A 23116-nucleotide genomic window follows, 5' to 3' on the forward strand; every position below is an offset into this window, starting at 1 on the left:
TCTGAATGGTTGAGTTTTACCAATTGCATGTGGTGATATGATTTTTTTTCTTAATGCTCACAGAGCTGTCAGATAGCAAGGAAAAGGTACTCGAAGTTTGTTGAAGTGGCAGGGAGAGAAGAAATCTACATCTGTGGGCTAAAAGGCTGTCCCTTGTTTTTTCCTTATTTGCAGTTTCACACAAAATATCAGAGTATTTTCTGATTTTTCTTTTCCTGTATCTAACTGCTACGTTAGATCTATTTAAACAAGTTTGTATGAAAAATATTCCCATGTCTAAACTGGTCAATGTTATTTCTTAACAGGCTGTTGCATGAAAGAATGCAAAGGCTGAAGGAGCAAATAAGCAGTCTTTCTAGAAGGAAGGCCTTCAGGCCTCCAGCTCCACTGTATGACTGCTTGTTCCAGGAGGCTCACCAGTACATCAACAGCATAGCACGGGTTTCCTCAGTCCAAGACCTTCTAGCCCGCCTCCTGCAGTTCCTCCGTGGAGAGAGACCTAAATCACTGCAGGCTATACAGAACCTGTTAAATGAAGAGGCATCCTGGCAACAATCACACCATCAGTTTAGAAAACACCTGGCAGAGGAGTATGCTGTGTTTCCTGATGCCATCATTCCCCTCCAAGCTGCCATCCTGCAGCTGCAGCATGGCATGCGATTAGTGGCTTCTGAAGCGAACGCAGTGCTGCAGAGCTCTGTGTGCCCAGCTGATCTCAGCAACCTCCTCACTTCTTTGTTGGCATTTCCTTCTGTTGGCCGTGCCTTTCCCACTTACTTTGCTCGGGCAGAAATTTTATGCTCAGTGAATTCAGTTGGGGTACTTAATGGACTTAAAAAGTTCTCTCTGAAGCACTCTGAAGGAGAATCTGAGGGAGCTGAGCACCCTTCCCCAACTCTGGAGCAGCTCCTGGTGAACGCTTTGTTGCATCTTCGATGCCATGTGCTATCCAGAGGAGAGATGGACCAAAAATCTCTGCAGCTCTTCAGACATCTGTGTCGGGTAAGCTCTGGATGCCCATAATTGGGAGTCTTGCTCTGAACTTGTCCCCTGTGGAAGACGTGGATCTGCTAAAACAGCTGTAGAGGAGGGACCCAGAAATCATCAGGGAGCTGGAACACCCCTCTTGTGAAGAAGGGCTGACGGAGGTTGAGGTTGTTCAGCTGGGGGAAGAGACGTCTCTGAGGAGACCTTCTTGTGGCTTTTCAGTATATAAGGGTTTATAAAAAGGAGGGAAGGAGAGTTCTTACCAAGGCTTCTAGAACAAGGCATAAGACTTTAAAACTGAAGGAGGGTAAATCTAGATTGAGTATGAAAATAATTGTTTAGAAATCTGTATGGTGAGACACAGGAACTGGTTGTCCATAGAAGTTGTGGATGCTGCAACCCTGAAAGTGTTTGAGAATGACTGGATGAGGCTTTGAGCAACCTGGTCTAGTGGAAGATTTCCCTGCCTGTGGCAGAGGGGTTGTATTAGATGATCTTTAGAGGTCCATATCTTGATAATTATTATTAGTATGATGTTCTTTAAAATCTTCTCTTTTTTTCCCAATTCATTGTAAAAGTTAATATAATATACTGGATTAACTTGTTTGAATTTATCAAGGCATAAAACGATAGCCTGTAATAATTAGCAGAGATTTTATTTATGTAAGAAAAACCCCAAGCAACAAAACCCAGAGAGGTGGACACACACACAAAAAAACCCACCCCAATGCTAACTTTGTTGAGAGTTTCTTTATTAAATGTTTAAGAAAGAAGATTGGAACTTGGTCAAGTACTCTGTTGGGTATTGTCTTTGCATTTTCCTCATTAGCTTGTTAAGAGGGTTATTCACAAATGTTAGATGGCTTTGATTTCTACTGTTGTAGACCACAGAGGAGGGAAGAGCCAAGCAAAATAGATGCCGCCTCTTTGATGGCATAGGAGATGATGTTAAAGGTTAACTTGTGTAGAAGCATCTTGCTTTGCGTTTCCTTAGGCAATTGTAAATGAATGGGACGAGCAGGAGCGGCGTGCCCAGGAGCAGGAGGCAATGGAACGCAGCCTGTACAGATACAGGAGTAAAAGTCACGGGAAAGGACAGAGCGAGGAAGAAGAGGAAGAATTCAGGAGGAGATTTCCTTTTCATGAAAAGGTAATAGCTGTAAGTCTGTTAAGAAACACAAAAATTACATCTGAAGTTGCTCCTGAAAATAAATGCTGTAAATGGCATGAGGAATGAAGCAGCTTTTCCTTCAACCAAAAGCCAAATTGGGTAGATTTTGATGTGTATTCAGTTGTGTGCTTGTGGTTTATTTTACCTTCTGGTTGAAAAATGTTTTTGGGATTAATTTCCAGGCTTGAATTGTACTGTGGTTTGGGTGAATAATCCCAAATTATATAACTGAACAATAATATAGTTACTTGTAAGAAGCTGGAATTTTGTTTGTTTAGCAGGTAAGGTCATCTGAGGTTCTACTATGTGTGGAGAAGGCTGATCTCCTTGATTAAATAAAGTAGCTGGGACAAAATGGTTCAGGTCCTCAAACAACCACGCAGTGTTGAGGTGGTTTATCAGCAAACACAGCTGCTGCTGCTTTTTCTGCAAAGGAGTTTAGTTGGCAGCAGCTCAGGGATCACTGTACTGCACTCTTGCCTGCTGTAGTTACACCCCCAAAATGTTCTGTACACCTATGTTCAGTTTCAGATTGGCAGTCTGTCTATATGGTACCAACTGCAAATCATTAGCATGTCATTGCAATGACAAAAAAAGTAAAAGAGGAGATAGGGAGAGGAGGCATTAAAAGAAGAAATTAAAATTTACTTTTGATTATCATGTAATTTGCAGGACTTTGAAGATATCACAGCTCAGCCAAGCCTAGAAGAAAAAATGGAAACTGAAGATCCAGTGGAAGACCAGCTGGAAGTTGACAGAGCCCTTTTGTCCAAGAGCTCCATGCAAACAGTAATGAAGGTTCATCAGCAGTTGTGCTTAAACTTTGCTCGATCCCTGTGGTATCAACAGTGTCTGCCTTCTCATCAAGCCAAGCATTATTTCAGTACATTTATTTCCTGCTATCAGACTGGTGCATGCCTGGTGTCACAATTCTATCCTTTAATTGGTAAGACTGCTAGCAGTATTTCAGATATGCTGGTTTAGATTTGTAAAGATTTGTTTCAAAATAATCACATTACAAGTCATGAAACACACCTGTTATGGGAAAAATGCACAAAACAGAAAATCCTTTTCACAGAGAATATGTCCCATGTTCAGAATTGTTTTATGGAATGCTTTGATTTTTATTCTTCTATGCATTTTTTAAATTCCATTTGGTAATATAGAAAACCAACACAGTTTAAAAAGGTATTGACTACTGAGTGAAATTTTGGTCATAGGATCTGCATAGTCCTGTGGATGATAAAGCACTTGAAGAAATTTCTCAGAAGTTAATTTTGCAATGAAGTTCATTAAAGAATTGCTTTTAAATTTAGCTTATGTATATAAAGTAAAAAGAAAAAAGGTATCATGGGGTATTTTTCCACCCTGAATTTGCAAAAACTTGATGTGTAAATTTTTTAAACAATGTGTGAGAACTCTGAATCATCACTTGTTAAAGCACAGCTATGTATTTCAGTTCTGATCTAATAAAGGCATGTGTGCAATTAAGATGAAGCAGATAAGGGCTGTTGTTTCTACAGTACCTTATTTTTGTGTTTGCACCTGAGCCATAATGTATGTGGGATTACTTTTGTGTGTTGAATTACTTTTCCATTGAGCCTTGCTTTATAGTAGTGTCTCCTTGATGTAAATTTATGTACAGGTGATCTGTTGTTCTGACAGGATTACAGCCTGTCTTAACAACACTCGTACTTTCATAGAAAAGTCTGACAAAATAGAGAATATAAACTCTGTGTCGTGTTCTACACTCCATCTCATTGTTCCAGTGGTATAGTCTTATATCCTTGTAAAAGATAACATGCTAAGGCTTGGGATGCAGGGGGGAAAAAGCCCCTAACTTTATCTATTCAACTGAAAAAAGAACTAATAGCATGTGTGATTGTCTTCCTTACGTGGTTCCTAGGTGCTGAAATCAATGACAGTCTTTTGGGAAGCCAACTTCTGCTGAGCACTCTTCTTCACAATACCTTTTTTGAGGAAGTAACTTCAGATCTTGTGCTGCAGCAAGATGGCCCATATGACTTCTATCAGCATCCCAATATTCAGCAAGTCCGACAGTGCCAACCTGTACTTGACAATTTTGCTAAAGAAATAAATGGGCTACTACAGGAATGGCCAGAGCATCCTGTACTTGTGCAGGTAAAAACATCTCAACAAATATTTGGGGGAAACTGGAACATTTTAGGATTGCATTTATGTGTGAATATGTGTATAAATACGCATAGACATGTGCATGCACATTGATATTCTTGCATAGATATATTACTCATGCAGATGTTTCAAAGTCATACCTGTTTATTCACAAGAGGTATAGGTATTACTGTTCTATTTTAGTTATCAAATGTTAAAATGGATTCTGCCAAGTCTGAACTCAGAGTTTTAAGCAGTCTTCAGTCTGCCATAGCTCAAAGATCCCTGAGGTCTTGCTGCTTCTACTCAGTTCTCTTCTGAAGTTCTTTCTTGCATAATACTTTAGAATAATTATTTTTAGTCCCTCTTACAGCATCTGTGTTGTCTTCAGGTTACATTTCTTAGGGTAATGTAGAAGCTCAGATTCCATATGAGCTCTTTGCCTTAGGTAATTTGTGCTCCCTTCTCCAAGTGCATTGGCCTTACTGAACTCCTAGTGATCTTATACTAAATTGAGAAAGCATTTTAAAAATGTGTAAAAAAAAAAATTCTTATCTCTTGTGAGGGTCAGTTATGCTCATAAAAATTTTCATGGCTTCTTCTGTTGAAGTGCAGTTACTGAACGTTTTTGGTTTTGTTCTGCAGCTGTTAGTTGTGGTGGACAGAATCCGGAGTTTTCCACTTTCTAGTCCTCTCTCAAAGTTTCTGAATGGCTTGGAAATTCTTCTTGCAAAGGCACAGGTAAGAAGAAGTCTAAAGTAAAGTTCATTTTTCTCTTTTATGTTTCCTTACCTATATTTGGTACCATGTTACAAACACAGTACATAAAAGCTGTTTGCTTGTCAGGATTTGGGGAAGAGAATGTGCTCCGTGCTGAAAGTTTAAAGAGCAAGAACCCAGTAATCCAGAGTAATGCAATGAGTTTTGCCAGGCAGTGACTAATTTCTGGCTTTGTGTGAAGGGGAACTTTTCTTTTCTAGGACTGGGAGGAGAACGCTAGTCGGGTCTTGTCCCTGCGGAAGCACCTCGATCTGGTCACACAACTGATCATTCAGTGGCGTAGATTGGAGTTGAAGTAAGGATTGTCCTTCCGTGCTGCTGTTCCTTAGATACTGCAAGCTTTCATCTCCACATGGAAGCACACTCCAATACAGAATTGCCTTAATTTTGGAACATGCTTCTGTGTATCTGTCGTGGTGAAAATATGTGGGGGAAAGAGACCAACAGTGAGGAGCAGTAGTGGATCAGGATGAGCATGTCCAGGCTGTGGAGATTCTATGCATTTGTCTCAGAAGTAGAAACAATATTTTACCAGTGCTCTCCTGTTTTCATCCTAGGGTTTCCTGAGCCTGCAGGGTTTTGTCTGTTTAATAACCATCATTAAGTTGTCCTTAAAAATTATTGTCCAGTCTCCCATTTAAGACCATGTGAAATTTTTATAGCCACAGTGTGTCACAATCAGGAATTTCCCAAGTCTACCTCAATTTCTGAGAAAATCAACTTTTAAACCTGCCTCTGATGGATTTTGCTTTACCCTCTCTTTTTTTCTTCTCTCATATTTAATAATGGTAGCAAAACAATGATCCTCAGAATTTGATTGTATATATTAAGCTTATGTGCAGACTCTTTCATCCTGCTAAATTTTCCATTAGTTTAATAGAAACAGAAAACAAATTTTGGTTGTTTTGAACCCAAAGTACCCATGATATTTGTGATTTCTCTCTCCCTTTTCTTATTGTTTCTAGTTGCTGGTCAGTAAGTTTGGACAATATTATGAAGCAGCATGTGGAGAAATCCACAAAGCACTGGTTCTCAATCTATCAGATGATTGAAAAGTATGTTCAAGAACAGACAGAGGCAAACACAGAAGGTAAGTGCTGGCCTTAAAATAAATGTGATGCAGTTCTAGTAATTACTAAGGATGTATGATTATGGTCCTAAATGCCAGAATTTGACAATGCACTTTCAGGTACAGTTCTTTGCTCTACAGTAAATTCCATGACTGTGTAGGGTGTTCCATATTCAGTGTACTTTGTATATATTTCTGAAACCACTTGTGGCTCATAAGACCTGTGTTGTGATGTAAAGAAAAGATGTCTGTAAAAAGCATCTAAGAGAAAGTAGGATTGTGATAGCTGTACATCATGCATATACAAACATTTCAAACAGATTTGGAGGGTAGGAGGTCTCCATCTGCAACTGGAAAAGGCACCTTTACACATTCTGTATAAAGCCTAAAGAATTCTTAAAGTAGGTTTTTGGTACATACTGTTCTTAACAAATCTGTCTGCACGTATTCATGTTACATATAATAGGGGAATGAGGGGCAGCACCTTGCCTCCCCCAAATTTAATGGAATTGTAAAGATGAAAGCACTGTCCTCTGGCTTGAGACCAAGTTTCCAATCTCCTGACTACTTAATGCACTTGATGAGCTTCAGATCCTTCAGTTAAATTACATCTCGAAGAGGACAACATGTCTTCTTCCACAGATAATACCCTAAAGACACTGTGTTCCCTACCAGATTCTTCTGATTTCTGTCCTCATGACTTTGAGTAGTTAAGGAACTGGCAGTGACATATTGGTGCTTATCATGTCTGAAAAAGCCATTCATTCACAGACAATAGCAAGTATTCTGTAAATACTCAATGGATTCTGAAATTCAACATATAAGTGACATTCTCAGTCACTATTTTAATGCTTCTTCTTGTTCCCTTTCCTTTCTTCCAGCATGGAGTCTGTTAATTTTACTTCTTATTAAAGCAGAATTCTTCCCCTCTCTGCCCCTTCCCTATTTTTTTTTTTTTTGAACTTTTCCTAATTGAGACTCAGTATTTAATTGAAAGTTATAAGTTATAAAAGACAACAATTTTCAAGTAAATATTTTAGGGGTTATTTTGTTTTCTCTCTCTTTCTAAATTTCTGGTGCAATGTTCAGGAACTGAGCAAATGGATCTGAAAACTCTGGTCAGCACATTACAGGCTTTCATTGAAGGCTCTTCTCTGGGAGAGTTTGAGGCACGGCTTCAAGTACTGCTGGTTTTCCACTGCCATGTCTTGCTGATGCCTCAAGTAGCAGAAAAGGGTAAGTTGTTAGCAGTACCTCTGATGAGTTACCTATACAGCATCCCAATATTCAGCCATCAGGTGTTCCAGACTTTCCAAACAGGTCACTGAGCTCATAAATAGAACACAAGCCAATAGAGCTGTTTTACTGTTTTCCTGTTGGTCAATTTACCCCATCTTTCGGTGTTGCTAAACTTCCACAAAGAACTGGGGTGTATTTATTGTAATGATACTGAAAAATGCCCTCTTTTAAAAGAAATGATGATGATTATGATGATTATTGTTATTATCTGTCCCTTCTCCCTTCTAGATGTTCTGTGCAGCATCCTGTGGAATCTGTACAACTACTATGAGCAGTTTTCAGAGTGTGTTGAGGCCAAAATCACTGAACTTCGTCAGCCCATAGAAAAGGAACTTAAGGTAAAAGGAGACCTGGCTCAGACAACATACTGGTCTAATCAAAGGAACAGTGGAGCAGATACTATTTGAATTTGTCTGTAGTAGTTCTGTTGGCCACTGAAATCCTTACTAAACATTTTCTTTGGCAAGAATTAATTCTTGAGGTGGGGGAGGGTTTGATTGAAAGCTTTAATGTTTGATCAGTCCCATTTATCCATGAAGGTTTCTACCCAGGGGTGAAGCCCGTGTTTGTTCCACAACATCTGGCTATGCAGCAGTTTTATGCACTGCAAATATTATGTTAATAAGATGCCTGTACAATAATTTACTCCCTTTGCAAAAATGTTTGGGATTTTAAAGCTACCAGATCATCATAGCTGATAAGGTTTAAAGATCATCTTTGATGTGGAAATTATTAATTTTATTTACATAAGTAATCCCATTGATTATTTATTTTCCTAATAGGAATTTGTGAAGATTTCCAGGTGGAATGATGTCAGCTTCTGGGCTATAAAGCAATCAGTTGAAAAAATACGCAGGTAAGTCAGAACTTAAAATAAAGCTCCCCTTTTTGAAACCTTCCTTCTAGGTTATTTCTCTATGATGTTACATTTGAATGCAGAAATGTTTCTTCTGCTCATAACACAGTGAAAACATTTTTTTCCAGGAGTACAAAACCCAGTAATTTTTTTGCTTTCATTTGGTAATTAGAACTCTCTTTAAATTCATGAAGAAGTTTGAAGTTGTTCTGGATGAGCCGTGTCAGCCGGCCTTGGTGGAAATTGGTAAGGAAGAGCAGCTGGACTGCATGCAAAAGCAAGAAGAGTCTGACGACAAAGAAACCAAAATTCAGAGGCTAAACAACACATTGAGAAAGGTTCTGTCTGCTAGAACAGATGTTACCAAGGTGACTGAATTAGTTATTCTAAGTGTGGGAAGAACAGTTTCTCTTTTCTCATCTATACGTTGCTTTTCACTGATTATTGCAGGAAAATGTTATGTAAGTGTCAGATCTGTTGAATATATCATAAACTTTTTTGGTCTTACTTGTGTTCAGTGTTATGCAACACTGCAGATGGGTGGGAATGCAGCATGGGATGACAAGCATGGTCTGTACTGATCTGGCACTATATCTGTGCTTTGATACACAGAGATGAGGCTGTTACACATTTCATCTCCCATTTGCTTACATATTGTCTGCAGCAGTTTGTTACTTCTCTGCTAGTGAAGTAAAATAGCCTGGGAGTTGAAATTATTATTACCCTTTTTTTTGTCTAAACAAGGACCCAAACAAATAATGATGTAGCTGTAGGATTTGTGTGTATCTGAGGTCTGATTAAATATTAAATCACTTTTGGCTTGGATACTGATAAAGGAATGCACTGTATTGCCATATGTTTGCTGTTGACTGAAAGTTTGTGGACTGTGAACATTTGTCTTGGACAAGCTGATACATGGTGAATCCTGTTCCACAGAGTCTCACTTGAGTATGTCTCTAAATAATATTTGCCCAGCTCAGAGAGGAAGTCAGCTAATTTTTTTCCTGAAAGAGATTCCTATTCATATTACTAGTTTTTATTAACAAGATGCAAGGAGACAATCATAACTCGTCAGAATTTGGTGGTGAGTGGGAAATGCTGAGTTACCCTCAGCTTTGTTCCGTTTCTTCAGACCAGGAGCAGGGCTGATCTTGCTCAAGTCCTGTACAGGAAGGTAGAGCAATGAGGCAGAAATTTAATGCAGATCTAATGTATTTGATTGATTGATTGAGGGTTTTGTTTTTTAGTGGGTGATTTGTAAGCCTGATACTGATATTTAACAGGGTTATTAATTTCACTTCTTGCAGTTCCATGTTGTCTTCATTCCTTAAAGATGCATGCAACAAAAAAAAAAAAAAAATTAACAAAAAAAATTTTGAAAAGCTTTGGATATGCTGAGGAATTAATTCAGTTATTTAATAATTTCTGCTTGCACACTGTTTTTGTTGTTCTTTAAAAACAAAATTCATGTCTAGTGGAAAGTGAGTTCTTACCTGATACCCTGGGGGCATTAGTGATTTAGGTTAATGCCTTTAAACTAGGAAGCCAAAGGAAGCTGACCTGACGCAGTGATTACTTTTTTCATAGAGGTAATGACAAACACCTAAGACAGTAAGATCATAGCACCTTTCAAGCACTTGACTGTTCAAAACTGAAGTCTGCCTGATACTCATGTGTTACGCTTTTTCTCAAGTGTTGGTGCTGAACTGATGAAGGAATCACATTAACATGTTTTGGGGTTTCAGATGAATGCAGAACTTAGCCCTTTTTAGAAGTTATTTCCTGCTAGGGATCAAACAAGAGCTTTGAGTATTTTTGTATAATTTTCTTCCTTTTTTTTTTTTTTCAGAGGGCACTCCCAGAATGTCAGGGTGTCATTACATTTCATACAGATTCTCTTCAGTATCGTCTGTCTAAGCTGACAAAGAAAATGAAGAAAATGTGTACATCAGTTACAGAAAATAATTCATTCTTAAACCTGGTGGAAAATCTCGACCAGTTCACAGGTTAGGTTTTCTTGTGATTTCCATACCACAGTTGACCTCTCTAACATAAATGGAACAAATCAGGAAAAAGTGCAGATACATAGTTGTCTTCCTGGAGCTGCTTTGCGTACATGCAAATTTCAATCTCATACCTTTGTCTGCTGTCTTTTATGCAGGTGGTATTATTGTTTCTGTAGCAGAACTGCAAAATTTAACATTTGATCAGACAGCAACTAAGGAGAAGCAGAAATCAGAGGCAAAGCATATTCAGATGCAAAAGCAACGGGCTTTGTCAGATCTCTTTAAAAGCCTTGCTAAAACAGGTGAGCTTCCACTAAAAACAGGCTTGGTTTAAAAGTATAGAGTTCTTGGCTATTTTACTTTGTTTGCTAATATATCTAAACCCACCGTAATATGATGTAAGATAACACCTTTACCCTCTTCATTCATTAGCCTTTTCATGTCTTAAAAATGATCCCTAACTCAGCTTTCTGAAAGGACATGGGGCAGTGAAAAGTCCTTAATGTACTCAGGTCTTTGTTAGTCTTACTTCAGTCAGCTGTGTTGTTCTGCTATGTTCAGCTCAAGATAGCTCAGCTACAATGTGTTCTTACATTACAAAACTTGTAGTATGTTCAAAGACTTGTCAAAATAAGAACATTTGATGTCTTACTACCAACTGTGTGAGTGACATTTTTCATCCAAAGAACGAGGGCATCAGCGGATGTGTGCTGCAATACCGTTGCAGGTTTGTCGTACCGGAAAGGTCTGTCCTGGTCCCGCTCAAAAGACTGCCAGGAAATTCTCTACCTCCGCCCGCTGGACTTGCGTAGTGCCTTGGCTGCAGTGGATTGTACACATGAACTGGACACCACGTATGTACCCTGGACTTCTTACCCTCAGACTGAGTGAATTGCAGCTGTAATATATACAATTTATGGCATGTTGATTTAGACTGGGGTTTCTGGTTAGTAATTCATTTAGGATTTTGCATATTCCCTTCCTCCCATTACATCTCAGTTTGGTATGTGCAACTGAGCAAGGATTTGGGTGGTTTTTTTTTTTTTTTTTATTTCATTTTTCTTCTATATTTGCACTTTTCAACTGAACCCTCAGTTTCATTCTTTCCATGAATGAGATCTCAGTTAGCCCTCCAGTTAACTGTCCAGCCTTGCCTGGGATGCTTTGCTAGCAGTATATTAGAGTTTAAACTGCTAATAATTTTATTGAAGGTGAGCTGTGATTTTCAGGGATTTCTTCATTGTTTTATCTTCATTAAATAATGGGATATTTCAGGAGAAAATACATATACTTCAAAGTGGGCATTACTGGAAAAGCTTTCTTAGGGGAAAGATGTTTTGTCAGATTTTTTTTTTCTGTCAACAAGTGCTTTTTTGTCATTGAGACATGCTGGTTATTGTCCTTCTGGGATGTAAGCATTTAGTTTATGTATCAGGTTGAAAAGAAAGGCTTCTGTGTGAAGCTGGATTTAGCTACATGGTAGGGGGAAGAAAAACAATATCACTATTAAAGCATTAAATGGTATTTAAAGATAAAGATCTTGCTGCTATTGCTTAGGGTTTCCTTAGAATTTATTTTTTAAATTAAATGTTTTCTTAAGACCAGAATATTTTTAGAGAAAATGAAGAATTCCAAGATCGATGCATTTTCAAAACAACAAATTTCAGGCAAAATGATTGTGTTGAAGAGCTGACCTGGTGGCTCCAGCATGCTGAGTTACATTTTAATACCATACTTCTTTGTGCCCTGGCAGGTTGCTGACAGAGATTTCTTCTGCCTGGGATGGATGCCAGAAGTACTTCTATCGGTCACTCGCACGTCACTCTCGGCTCCAAACAGCCTTGTTAGCACCTGCCAAGGTAAAACCAGCAAAGTAAAACCAGAATCTTAGTTCTGTTAACTTCATTTTACCAGCTGGGACTGAAATTTCCTTGTGGTAAAAAAAGTGATGGGAGATGAACGCTGTGTTGTGTAATATGATACTAATTATGACACTTTTGTAGCTCTCATTAAATGCAGTGTGTTGAAACCTGCTGTTTTATGTAGGGACAAAATTGGTTCAGGGAAAGAAGTTAATGATCTGTTCAGTGTACATTATCTTTCATCCCGGCAGATCCCTAATTGCCTAATTTTTGTGTATGAAGAAACTCATGAATGCTGAATCCAAACTTGTAAAGAAAACAATCCCACTGTTATTCAGTGTTTTTGAAGAAGTTGATATTTATAATTGGGCGTAACAGGAGTCTGTGTCCAACACAAAAAGTGCTAATATATTTCTTCATTTAAAGATTGGTCTAAAACCAGTAGAACAGACAAATGAGCTCTGCCATACCAGAACTACTTTTCCAGAATTTCAGAAAAAAAGCACCTCTTCCAGATAGTCTTCCTCTCACTATGCTTTTTACCTCTTGTTTTACAACATGATCTTAACAAAGTCACACCTGATAATGGATACAAATAGTGGAATGTGGCTGTGATCAGTTATGCTCTGTGTTGTGACCATTTTATTCTGAGCTTTAAGATGTGACCACTTCTAATGAAAGGGGTGAAAGTAATTGTCAGTATATCTGGTAAAAAGAATGGTTGTAGCATTCGTCATGAATGTAAAGCATTTAGGCTGGTACCTCTTCAGATTTTAATCATTATTTGTATAAGGTAGATTTAATACAGGAACCAAATTCCTGTTAAGAATTGCTGCAGTAGAGTGAAATCTAATATGAATGACTGTTGCAGAAGTTACTTGAAAGGCAGATCGGTATGCAAATTTTGTCAGACTTGTTCAATTAAACTATAATCTTTCAGACTGCTCAGTGAAATGGAGGCACACAGACTGCTGTTATCTCGTTCTTCATCTGACTGTTCCTTCTCACTTTTTCTGTCTCTGTTTTGTTTAGGATATTGGACTGGGCAGCATTGAACGCTGCAAAGGATTCACTGCACACCTCATGCAGATGCTTGTGAGACAGAGGCGATCTCTTACTGCACTGACAGAACAGTGGATCTTACTCAGGTATTTTCCATCTTCCAATGTTTTAATGTTGGCAAGAAATTTTGACAGTAAACATATCAGTTATAGAAAGATGAAAAATAAGGCAGAAGAAAATAACAACTTTTTCCTCTGATTCCTGATATTTCTTTTCCCCTCAATTAAGCCTAAATAGAAAAGATCTATGTTTATCCTATCATTGCAGTAGTATTTTGGAATCAAAATAATTTTGTAGAACAAGTAAGGCATATATGTGTACTAATTCCTGTAGTTAATTACGCAGTTAAACCATTAAACTTACAGATTGTTATATCTCTCTCATTTGGTATTGGCTTAAGTTAATTTTGTTTACATTCAAGTTGTTGGCTTGACCTGGGGCAAATAAATCATCTGGATGGTATTTTGAGCCAAAATAAGTAAAGCATCAACAGCTTATAAAGAAAAATTTTAGGAAGGTGAGACATACTGGATGTTGTGCCAAAACTGTAAAAGGAAAAGTGTGTAAGAATCTTTCTTACTCTATGTGATCTTTTATTTCATTGCTTGAGTCACTGGAGTCATTGCAAATGCCACCTTTGTTGAGCATATTTGTTCTTAGCACTCTGTAGTCCATAAAACTTCTACAAGTCAGGTTAGGAGCTAGTACCTTTGTAGAGAGAAGAAATTCTGGACTGGAGATTACTGGTGCAAAATTTATTCTAAGGCCAGGAACCTTGAAAAAAATGAATAAACAGAAAACCCCAACTAAACAAACTCCTCAGCTTTACAGTCACAGAAATAGTAAAACTTTGTGGACATTTATCTGCATTACTATGACTTTCATAACAAATCAGATTTCCAGGGCTTTGTGGTATTTCATAATTCAGGGAGATGGAAAAAATCACTAATTAACCAAACTTTTAAAAAATAAACAACTATAGTTTTAGTTTTTCCAGGAGAAGATATTATCTAGATTTTTTTAAAAAATTAATGTAGTTAGAGGTCGATCTTATAAAAATGAAATACAACAAAAAACTCAGTGTTTTTAACTTCTCTTTTTTTCTTCTTAACTAGGAACCTCCTGAGTTGCATACAAGAGATAGATTCTAGGTTGACTGCTGAGAGAGACTACAATGCAGCATTTCCTCCTCAAGACAGTATTCAGCGCTGGACGGACAGACTGCAGCAACTCTGCATGCAGTGTGTGATGGTTCTCGAGGAACTGTCTTGGTTTATCCAGTGCTGCCCAAAAGAAGAGTCAGCCAGGTGCAGTGACAGTGAAAGGACTGATGTCAAACCCAACATTCCTCAGAGTTCAGTCCCTGAAATGGGAGATGTTCTTGCGGGAATACCTGACCTGATTCCCCCAGATCTAAAGCACCTGTCTCCAGTATCAGCTGAGCAGTTGCCTCCTGGATGCAGGATGCGAAATAAGGATCAGTTGTGGCTGCAGGTAGCTACACAGTTGACTGCAGTGATAGCAAATGTGAAGGCCATGAAAGCAGAGGTGGACAGAGTAAGACAACAGTCACGTGAGACCTCCTTTTATTCCTGGTGAGTTCTACGTATGAACATCTGTTCTTTATGTTCACATAGTATGTGTGAAGTAATTTTACAAAATTTTCACCTATGCATATATTGAAAAGTGGGTTCAGGTGCTCTTCAAACATTTTTCTGTTCTTTTTTTTTTTTTTTTTTGCAAAATGCAGTGCCTGACTCTTTAAAGAAATTTATGTCTTCTCCCATTCCCTTGAAAAGTGAAAAAAATTTCTCTCTCAGCTTCCCACTTTGTCTTTGGTCTCTCAGGATTTTATCCCCATAGCTCCTTAGCTAATGAGGAGAATTTCAAATATAAATTTAATGAAGAGATTTTCATTTTAAAATAAGTTTGTAGCCTATTTAATAATAATCTTCTGATTTCTCTCTGCTTCAAACACTGTGACTATAAGCTTTTTGTCTAATCTTTTATTTAATAAATTCAGGATGGAGATATGCTGCCTCTCCCTTATCCATGACCAAGAAAAGGTTTAATCTTAAGTTGGAGTGTTGTTCTTCTTTCAGTATTATGGTATTTCTGTTGCAGGAGAGACTTTGAAGTTTGCACATCAGCTGTGAGTTGTTTGCTGGAAATCTCAGCCCAGTTACAAAGCATAGAGTCCCTGTTTCTTCCAAATGGACAAGACATGGAAGCTGCAAATCAGATGGCCCTAATCAAGAGCCTAAAGTATATACAAGAAGAAGTTAATAACACATCTTCACACTTCACAGCCTGGAGAGCACAGCTTCTTGCTTCCGTGTCAGATTGCACTGGTGAGGATAATTTTTCTCCACCTGATTTGTAATGTTGTTAAAGACACAAGAATTTATTAGTTTGGTTATTGCTGAAGGTGGCCCTGTGTTCCTTCTGATATCCAAAAACTTTGTGAAATTAAAACTTGCAAAATTTAGTCCAGGCTTTATTTGTGCAGTATAATTTTTTTACAATCTCTATTAGTGACGGATCCCGCACTGTAATTGAAGGTCAGGATTAGCAAGGAGATTTTGGTAGAACTGTGTAGTAAAAGTTGCATAGTGCTGTCATTGTCCTTGCATGAAGGAAACATAGGAACCTGTAATCTGATGTTTACAAGCATGTAAAACCGCCTGTGTTATGGTTCAAAAGGAAATCAACAGTTGGATGAAGAGTTTGTGGAGCAATTCTCAACAAAAGTGGAAACTGTTATCTATGCTGTTCTGTATGCTGTTCAGTGCTTGGTAGAGAGAAAACAGGAAGGTGGAAAAGAGGAAGAAAAATCTTCAGAGGAAAATGGTAAGTTTGTCAATATACTTGAGTGGGGAGCAGAAGAGTTTAAACCACACAAACCTTAATTTTTTAAACTGTGTGTCAGAGGTACCAGTACACAAGGAAATTACTCTTTTAATAGATATTGTGTGTTTAGACAGATAGGGTGGCTATTTCTAGATTGCTTGCTATAACATTTTTAGAATGTCTGACTTAATCTCCATTTCTTAATGTGTTTCAAACGAAGAGGATGCAGCCTTACTTGATGTGATTAAAGCTGGACATATAACTAAACTTTTGGATGAAGATCTGTCTGCTGATTTGGAGGCTTTACATGTGCAGAAGGCAATTTCAGGTGTTTCAGAACTCCTGGAGATCCTGAAATCTTACAGGGAAGACTGCACTTCATATAAACACAAGGTAAATTTTTTTTCATGATTTTTTTGGCTTAAGGGTCTTGAGATATTTGGAATTGTAACTACTTTGGTGGTTAAATGTGCTTTGCTTCTTCTTGCCCAGTGCCTTAGAACTAGAAGTATGTGAGAAACTGGGGACAAATAAAAGTAGTCTTCTGTAGTGTCTGGCAAAAGCTAAACATTTCTGTAGTAAGAAGACAAAGTTTTTGTAAAAAATCTAGAAAAAGCTCCAGAAACATTAGAAATTGTACTTGAAATTACCTTCTGATATTTCTGCTTTGAGCATCTGTTTTCAGTCACTGTCATGAGCCTCTCTGAGGTGCATAGTCAGGAAGTACAAGTAATGACTGACAGCTGATTTTTTGTTCTAACTGTAGTTCTTCAACCAGTCCTGCTATTTGCTGGTGCGTCTAAAGCCCATGCTCTGCAAATATTCAGACCTCATCCTGTTCTACCTCACCATTTCACTGGCTTCTCACAGGAGTACTGGAAAACTGCTTTCTGTTCTAACCAGCATTTTTACAGAGCTTGCTCTGAAGGTAAGTTATTAGAGGTAACAGTGGCTTTATGGCAAGCATATAGTTAATGTGTAAATGTCTTGAGTAGAAAGTAAGCTGAAAAATGTACTTATTACTGAGGAAGATTTTGAGTTTCTGTTCACCTTTGCAGGGATTTTGTCTGCCAAAAGAGTTACTTGAAGATGAAGCAGGAGAGGGAGCAACGGAGTTCCATGACTATGAGGATGGTGGTATTGGAGAAGGGGAAGGCAAGAAGGATGTGAGCAACAAAATAGAAAGTGAAGATCAGGCAAGTGTTTGGGGTTGATCTTGTTTAATTGAAGTGAAACTGAAAAAGCTCTTGAAATCCATGATGTGGATGTCTTAGGTAAAAAAACCCATAAAGTTATCTTCAGTCTCCTATTTATGTTGGCTTTTGTCTTTGTCTATCAGCTTATAAATCTTGTTGTGATACTTCTAATATCACAATATGTTTGTGTGTGTTTTAATATATTTGTGAAGCTTTTAATATACAGGCAAGATCCATTGTAATTTTTTGCTTTACCAATGATTTAGATAGAAGACAGTTTTCAAAAGGGGAAAGAGAAGGAGAAAGAGGATCAAGATTCTAAACCAGACATTGAAGGAGAAGACAATGCAATTGAAATGTCTGAAGACTTTGAAGGAAAGATGCATGATGGAGAATTGGAGAAAAAAGGTTTGGTTCTTCCACTATGGCAAACTTAAAAGAAAAGTTGTAGATCAGTCCAGTAATGGTTGATGCTTTCCTATAACATGTGCATGTGTGTCCTTTTCAGCATATATCAATTAACTGAATGGGGTGATACAATTAAGGTTCAAAGTATGATTGCTTTTTTGCTTCTAAAGTTAACAAAAACATTAGCTTTCTCTCTTCTGTACTGAAACACATTCTGAACTGTACACAGAAGATGAGGAAAATTCAGATGAAGAGGAGGAACTGGATAAGCAGATGGGCAATCTTGATAATGCTGAAGCTGATGATAAACTAGATGAAAGGCTCTGGGGGGATGATGAAGATGATGATGATGATGAAGATGCTAGTAGTAAAACAGAAGAAACTGGACCAGGAATGGATGAGGTAATAAGGAATGGGATGGGGGGAAAAATATCAAAGGAATTAAACTCTGCTAACTTAATGTGACCTACAATGGGAATTGCCTCTCGTGGCTTTTTGCCTTAGAAGGGGATAATTTCGGGGAATGAGTTTTGTTGAGTGTTGTCTTTTTTTTTAGTGGGAGATGATGTCACTAAGACTTTGAAAAGTGGATAAAGTAATTGAGTTTCTTTTGGATTTATTAATAGGAGGATTCAGAGCTCGTTGCAAAAGATGATAATTTGGGGACAGGAAACAAGGATAAGAAAAAACAGCCTCCCAAGAATGAGGAGAAAGAGCAACAGGAAGAGGACAGTGGAAATAAAGAGAAAATCCATGAACAAATTGATGAGGTAAAAATTATTTGGACTACATGGAGTGTCTTGCTGTTAAACCACACTCTGTTGCTCATACCATGTGTTTCTGAGAATTTGAAATGCTTTTTTTTTTATAGTGAAGCACCCTCAAAAAAAGTTCATTTCAGAGCTAAAAGTAAACCATACTGTATCCATTATAATACACATTTATTTTCTGATTCATATTCCAGAAAGGATTTCTTTGGAGTACCCTGGACTTGTAATAGCTGCCAAAACAGGCTTTACACTGAATTGATGTTTTGATGGACAAAGCGTCAAAACTCTAATTCTGTTGTGTTTAGTAAAAGAAACACCTTAGTATGCAAGAGTACATTTAGCATCTCCAAGAGTGCATATTCTGTTTAGAATGTTTCAGCTAGGAAAATTGGCTTTTGAACACAAAACATGGTGGTTGTAAGTACCACCAATTTATGTAAATGCATTTGCTGAAATTTATCTTTCTGCTCTTCATGTATGATTATGTGTACCACTGGAAATCCACTTTTAACTGATCAAAATGTAATATTGTATCCAGTATTTCTTTGTCCTAGAGAATACAGTAGTATCTTGTTTCTTATCTTTACCTATCCTCCCACTTGGTCCATGCCTGTTATTTTTTCCCCCCATTCTTTTCCTGACAGCGTGAGTATGATGACAATGAAGTAGATCCTTATCATGGCCAGCAAGAAAACGAGCCTGAAGTTGAACCTTTGGACCTTCCTGATAATTTGAATCTGGAGAGTAATGAGAAGAGTGATGATGAGGAGGACGAAGGTACAGCTGAAAATCTCTAAGATTCCTGGATGAAGGCCACATGGAAGTTGGGGAGACTATCTGATCATGAGCCATTTTTGTCTATAGAAAGGAGAGAGATGGTGGTAGGATTCCGTGTAACCACCTAGAAGCTATAAATTCATTTGTGCATCCAAATACCAACATACCAAATGCAGGCCAGACAAGAAGTCAGCATTGTAACATTTTCCTTTACCTCCCTTTCATGCACACTGTGGAGCATGCTTTCTCATGTTACCCAAGTGATACAGCCTAACTCAGCCTGGAATCTCCTTATTTAATTGCCTAGTTACTTTTGTGGTTTCATTTTTGTTCTTATACTTCTAAGTATTTGTATTCTCAAAAGTCAGTTGGCCCTCAGGAATATTAGGTTAAAGGAAGTTACTAGGAGTTCATCCTACTGTCCTGCTAGCTAGAAATCAGCTGTGACTTAAAGGAATTATCTGGCTATAGAAAGCACAGATTCTGTGTCTAGAACTGAGTATTTTAAGGGATTTTGATTGACTGGGCAGTTTTATTTCAAATACCTGTAATATTCACTATCTCTATACTTCCCTGAAAGTTTTATATACCTTTCTGTTTGTTTGTTTTTTTTTTTTTAATCCAGAAGAAGAGAATGATTTTGAAATAGATGAGAAACCTATGGATTTAAATGAGGCAGAGAAGACAGAAGAACAGAATGCAGAGGATACTGGGGAGACAGAAAGAGATGATCAAGACGCAAAAGCAGCTGAAGAAGGCATTTCTGAAGATAAAGAGGAGAAGGAAGATGAAGGAGATAAAGAAGATCAAGATCATGATCAAGAAGAAAAGGCAGGGAACACTGAGGATGCACAAGAAGAAGAGGAAGAGTCACAACCACCTGATGAAAAAAAAAATGAATCTGCTGAAGAAAAGGGAATCCCTAATGAAGACCAAGGCCTTCAACCTCAGGTACAGTGTAATAAATAAAAGTGTGATTTTCTTTTCCTTTTTTTTTTTTTTTTTTAATTGCCTTATACAAGATTTAAGAAATGGATGTGCTCTGTGATACTCTGAAAGAAATTTGACATTGAATAGACATAATGTTAGAGTCTTGATCAAGATAATAAGAACTATACTTATTAAGCATGTGTTTCTGCTATCTGTGTTCCTGCCGCCTCCTCAGCCTTGTGTTAGAATGGAGCAGACTCTTTCAGCTGTAAGGGACCTACAGTGATCATCTAGTCCAGCTGCCTAACCACTTCAGGGCTGACCAGAAGTTTAAGCATATTATTAAGCACATTGTCCAAATGCCTCTTAAACACTGGCAGCTCTGGGGCATTGGCCACCTCTCTAGGAAGCCTGTTCCAGTGTTTGATCACTCTGTCAGTAAAGAAGTGATACTGAAGTCCTAATGACCATTCCCATGCATCCTATCACTGGGTACCGGGGTGAAGGGATCAGCACCTCTCTCTCTATGTCCCTTCCTCAGGAAGTTGTAGAGAGCAATGGGGCCACCCTTCAGCCTCCTTCTTTCCAAACTAGATAGGCCCAAAGTCCTTAGCCACTCTTTCTAGGACATTGCTTCCAGCCCTTGCATGACCTTTGTTGCCCTCTGGCCTCATGTAAGGGCCTTCACATCCTTCTTAACTTGTGGGGCCCAGAACTGCACACAGCACTCAGGTGAGGCTGCACCAATGCTGAATACAGTGGATCCACCACCTCTTTTGACCAGCTGATGTTGCTGTGTTTGATGCACCCCAGGATGGGGATTGCCCTCTGGCTGCCAGGGCTCAATGCTCACTCACACTGAGTCTGCTGTGGGCCAGCTTCCCCAGATCCCTTTGCAGGGCTGCTCTCCAACCACTCCTCTTTCTGTCTATGCTTGAGCCCAGTGTTACTCTGTCCTAGGTGCAGAATCCGGCATTTGGACCTGTTAAATTTCATTCCCTTAATCATAGTCCAGTGCCCCAGTCTATCTAAATCCCTTTGCAAGGGGCCTTTTATCTTCCAAGAGAGGATAAAAGCACCTCCCAGTTTGTATCAGCAAACTTGCTAATGGAGCATTCAACTCCTGTATCCAGCTCATTGATAAATACATTGAACAGGACTAGTCTTGGAGCTGAAACCCAAGGAACAGCACTGGTGACTGTCACCAGATGAAACCCCTTTCACTACAACTATTTCAACCCTAGAATCCACCCAGCACACTGAATCTGCTCCTCCCACAGCTGGACAACGTGTCCAAAAGGATGCTGTGAGGGACACTCATCAAAATCCTTACTAAAAATCCAGAAAAACTGCATTCACTGCCTTCTCTTCATCTGCTAGGCCAGTGACTTCATTACAGAAGGGGTATCCAGTTAAACAGGACTTTCCCTTTGTTAAGCCATCCTGACTGTGTCTTATAACTGTATTTGTCTTTAAGTGCCTTTCAATAGCACACAGTTCTCAATGTTTTTTAGAATGCTAAAATAATCTGACGTTGTTTCAGGAAGAGGAGGATAAAGATAATCCAAAGATGGATGAAGAGATCCCTGAGGCTGAGGAAAGAATGGAGCATGAAACACAAGGACAGACTGGGCAAGAAAATCTGCAGAGTGACAGTGCTGTTGAGCTGGCTGGAGAGGCTTCAGAAAGAGACCAGTCTAAAGAGGTAAAATATGTGGAAGTGTCTGAGCTAAAAATGCTAAATGTTCATATGTTTTCAAGTTGAAATCAGGGAACTGCTGCCATAGTTTTTAAGAACTGTATATAAGACCTTAGTTTATACCATTTGTAAATTCACTTAAAAAAACTTTAAAGACTATGTTAGGTACCTTGCATTTTCCGTGCTATAAAGGTAAGTTTAGGATAATTGTTGAACTGTAGAAGTGGCTTGTCTGCTATCCATAAGAATTGTACTTGCAGTTATGAGCCATTGGTCATTCAGAACAGAATGTGACAAACCATGGCAGTTTAACATCTGGAGTTTGTTTACAGTAGTTTCTATTTTTGGTTACACTTGAAATTTGTTTTTTTTTTCTTTCAGGAAAGTGGAACTGGAGCTTCAAGTGCAAATCAGTCAGAAGGCCATGAATCCACACGCATGGCCCGGATGGCTTCTCAGAAGCAAAGCATAAAAAATACACAGGTTTGTCTCTTTTAAATGTTTGTTTAAGTTCTTAATATTAACCAGCAAATAGGCAGGACTCAGTTTCTCCTTGTCTCATTAGTGTTGTGGTACACCTGTGGCACTGTTCTCATTAGTGGTGTGGTACACCTCTCTTGAAGTTCATGGTTAATTTGTTCCTTTTCAGAGTTTCAAGAGGAAACCTGGCCAGGCCGACAATGAGCGCTCGATGGGAGATCACAATGAACGCATCCACAAGCGACTGAGAACCATGGAATCCAGCAGTGAAGCAAAGCAAGATGCAACTCAGCCTAAACAAAACGTGGAGGAGGCTGATGCATTTGAACATATTAAACAAGGCTCTGAACAATATGATGCACAGACATATGGTACAGTGGTATTTCTGGGGGAAAGAGTTGTCACTGCAGAATCAAATCCTGAAACACTCGTATTGGCTGTAGTTTTCCCTGTTTGCTTTTTAAAGTTATGTTCAACAATCCTTGCTTTGGTTCAAGGTGCCACACCATTTCACTACAATAAATCACTACTCTTTGGCAGTTGGACTCAAACCAACAATAACACTTCAGAAAATACTGATTCTGACTTAAAAAAAATTGATTTTTATCTTAGTATCTTTACAATCTATTCTCTTCAAATCTTACTGCAGCTAATCAAGGCAATAGCTTACTGACATGACACAGTACAGCAGAGTGAAAGATAAAACAGGGCTTTGAGCCCCAGATCTCTTTTAAGTTCACTGAAATTGATAAACAGTGGCTTCAGAATGCAATATTTTTTT

At 38.4% G+C, this 23116-nt stretch overlaps 1 protein-coding gene across 2 annotated transcripts in view; it reads left to right on the forward strand.

The window, feature by feature from the left end:
- MDN1 (midasin AAA ATPase 1) overlaps positions 1 to 23116 on the forward strand; it is a 92652-nt gene that overhangs the window by 59564 nt on the left and 9972 nt on the right. The window contains exons 63-92 of one of the 2 annotated variants that reach the window (XM_059842460.1): positions 306 to 1002; positions 1982 to 2137; positions 2831 to 3104; positions 4065 to 4300; positions 4937 to 5032; positions 5272 to 5366; positions 6037 to 6161; positions 7230 to 7376; positions 7668 to 7777; positions 8222 to 8295; positions 8468 to 8663; positions 10145 to 10301; positions 10457 to 10603; positions 11029 to 11155; positions 12055 to 12160; positions 13196 to 13311; positions 14341 to 14820; positions 15350 to 15576; positions 15929 to 16075; positions 16296 to 16468; positions 16842 to 17003; positions 17134 to 17271; positions 17538 to 17679; positions 17909 to 18081; positions 18306 to 18449; positions 19094 to 19226; positions 19852 to 20177; positions 21700 to 21861; positions 22237 to 22338; positions 22505 to 22706. In XM_059842460.1, the coding sequence (XP_059698443.1) occupies positions 306 to 1002; positions 1982 to 2137; positions 2831 to 3104; positions 4065 to 4300; positions 4937 to 5032; positions 5272 to 5366; positions 6037 to 6161; positions 7230 to 7376; positions 7668 to 7777; positions 8222 to 8295; positions 8468 to 8663; positions 10145 to 10301; positions 10457 to 10603; positions 11029 to 11155; positions 12055 to 12160; positions 13196 to 13311; positions 14341 to 14820; positions 15350 to 15576; positions 15929 to 16075; positions 16296 to 16468; positions 16842 to 17003; positions 17134 to 17271; positions 17538 to 17679; positions 17909 to 18081; positions 18306 to 18449; positions 19094 to 19226; positions 19852 to 20177; positions 21700 to 21861; positions 22237 to 22338; positions 22505 to 22706 (5570 nt within the window). Of the gene's footprint in view, positions 1 to 305; positions 1003 to 1981; positions 2138 to 2830; positions 3105 to 4064; positions 4301 to 4936; positions 5033 to 5271; positions 5367 to 6036; positions 6162 to 7229; positions 7377 to 7667; positions 7778 to 8221; positions 8296 to 8467; positions 8664 to 10144; positions 10302 to 10456; positions 10604 to 11028; positions 11156 to 12054; positions 12161 to 13195; positions 13312 to 14340; positions 14821 to 15349; positions 15577 to 15925; positions 16076 to 16295; positions 16469 to 16841; positions 17004 to 17133; positions 17680 to 17908; positions 18082 to 18305; positions 18450 to 19093; positions 19227 to 19851; positions 20178 to 21699; positions 21862 to 22236; positions 22339 to 22504; positions 22707 to 23116 lie in introns of those variants that run through there. The other variant, XM_059842459.1, reaches the window with a different exon arrangement.

Source organism: Haemorhous mexicanus, chromosome 3 (assembly GCF_027477595.1).
Source record: "Haemorhous mexicanus isolate bHaeMex1 chromosome 3, bHaeMex1.pri, whole genome shotgun sequence".
NCBI classification, from domain to species: Eukaryota; Metazoa; Chordata; class Aves; order Passeriformes; family Fringillidae; genus Haemorhous; species Haemorhous mexicanus.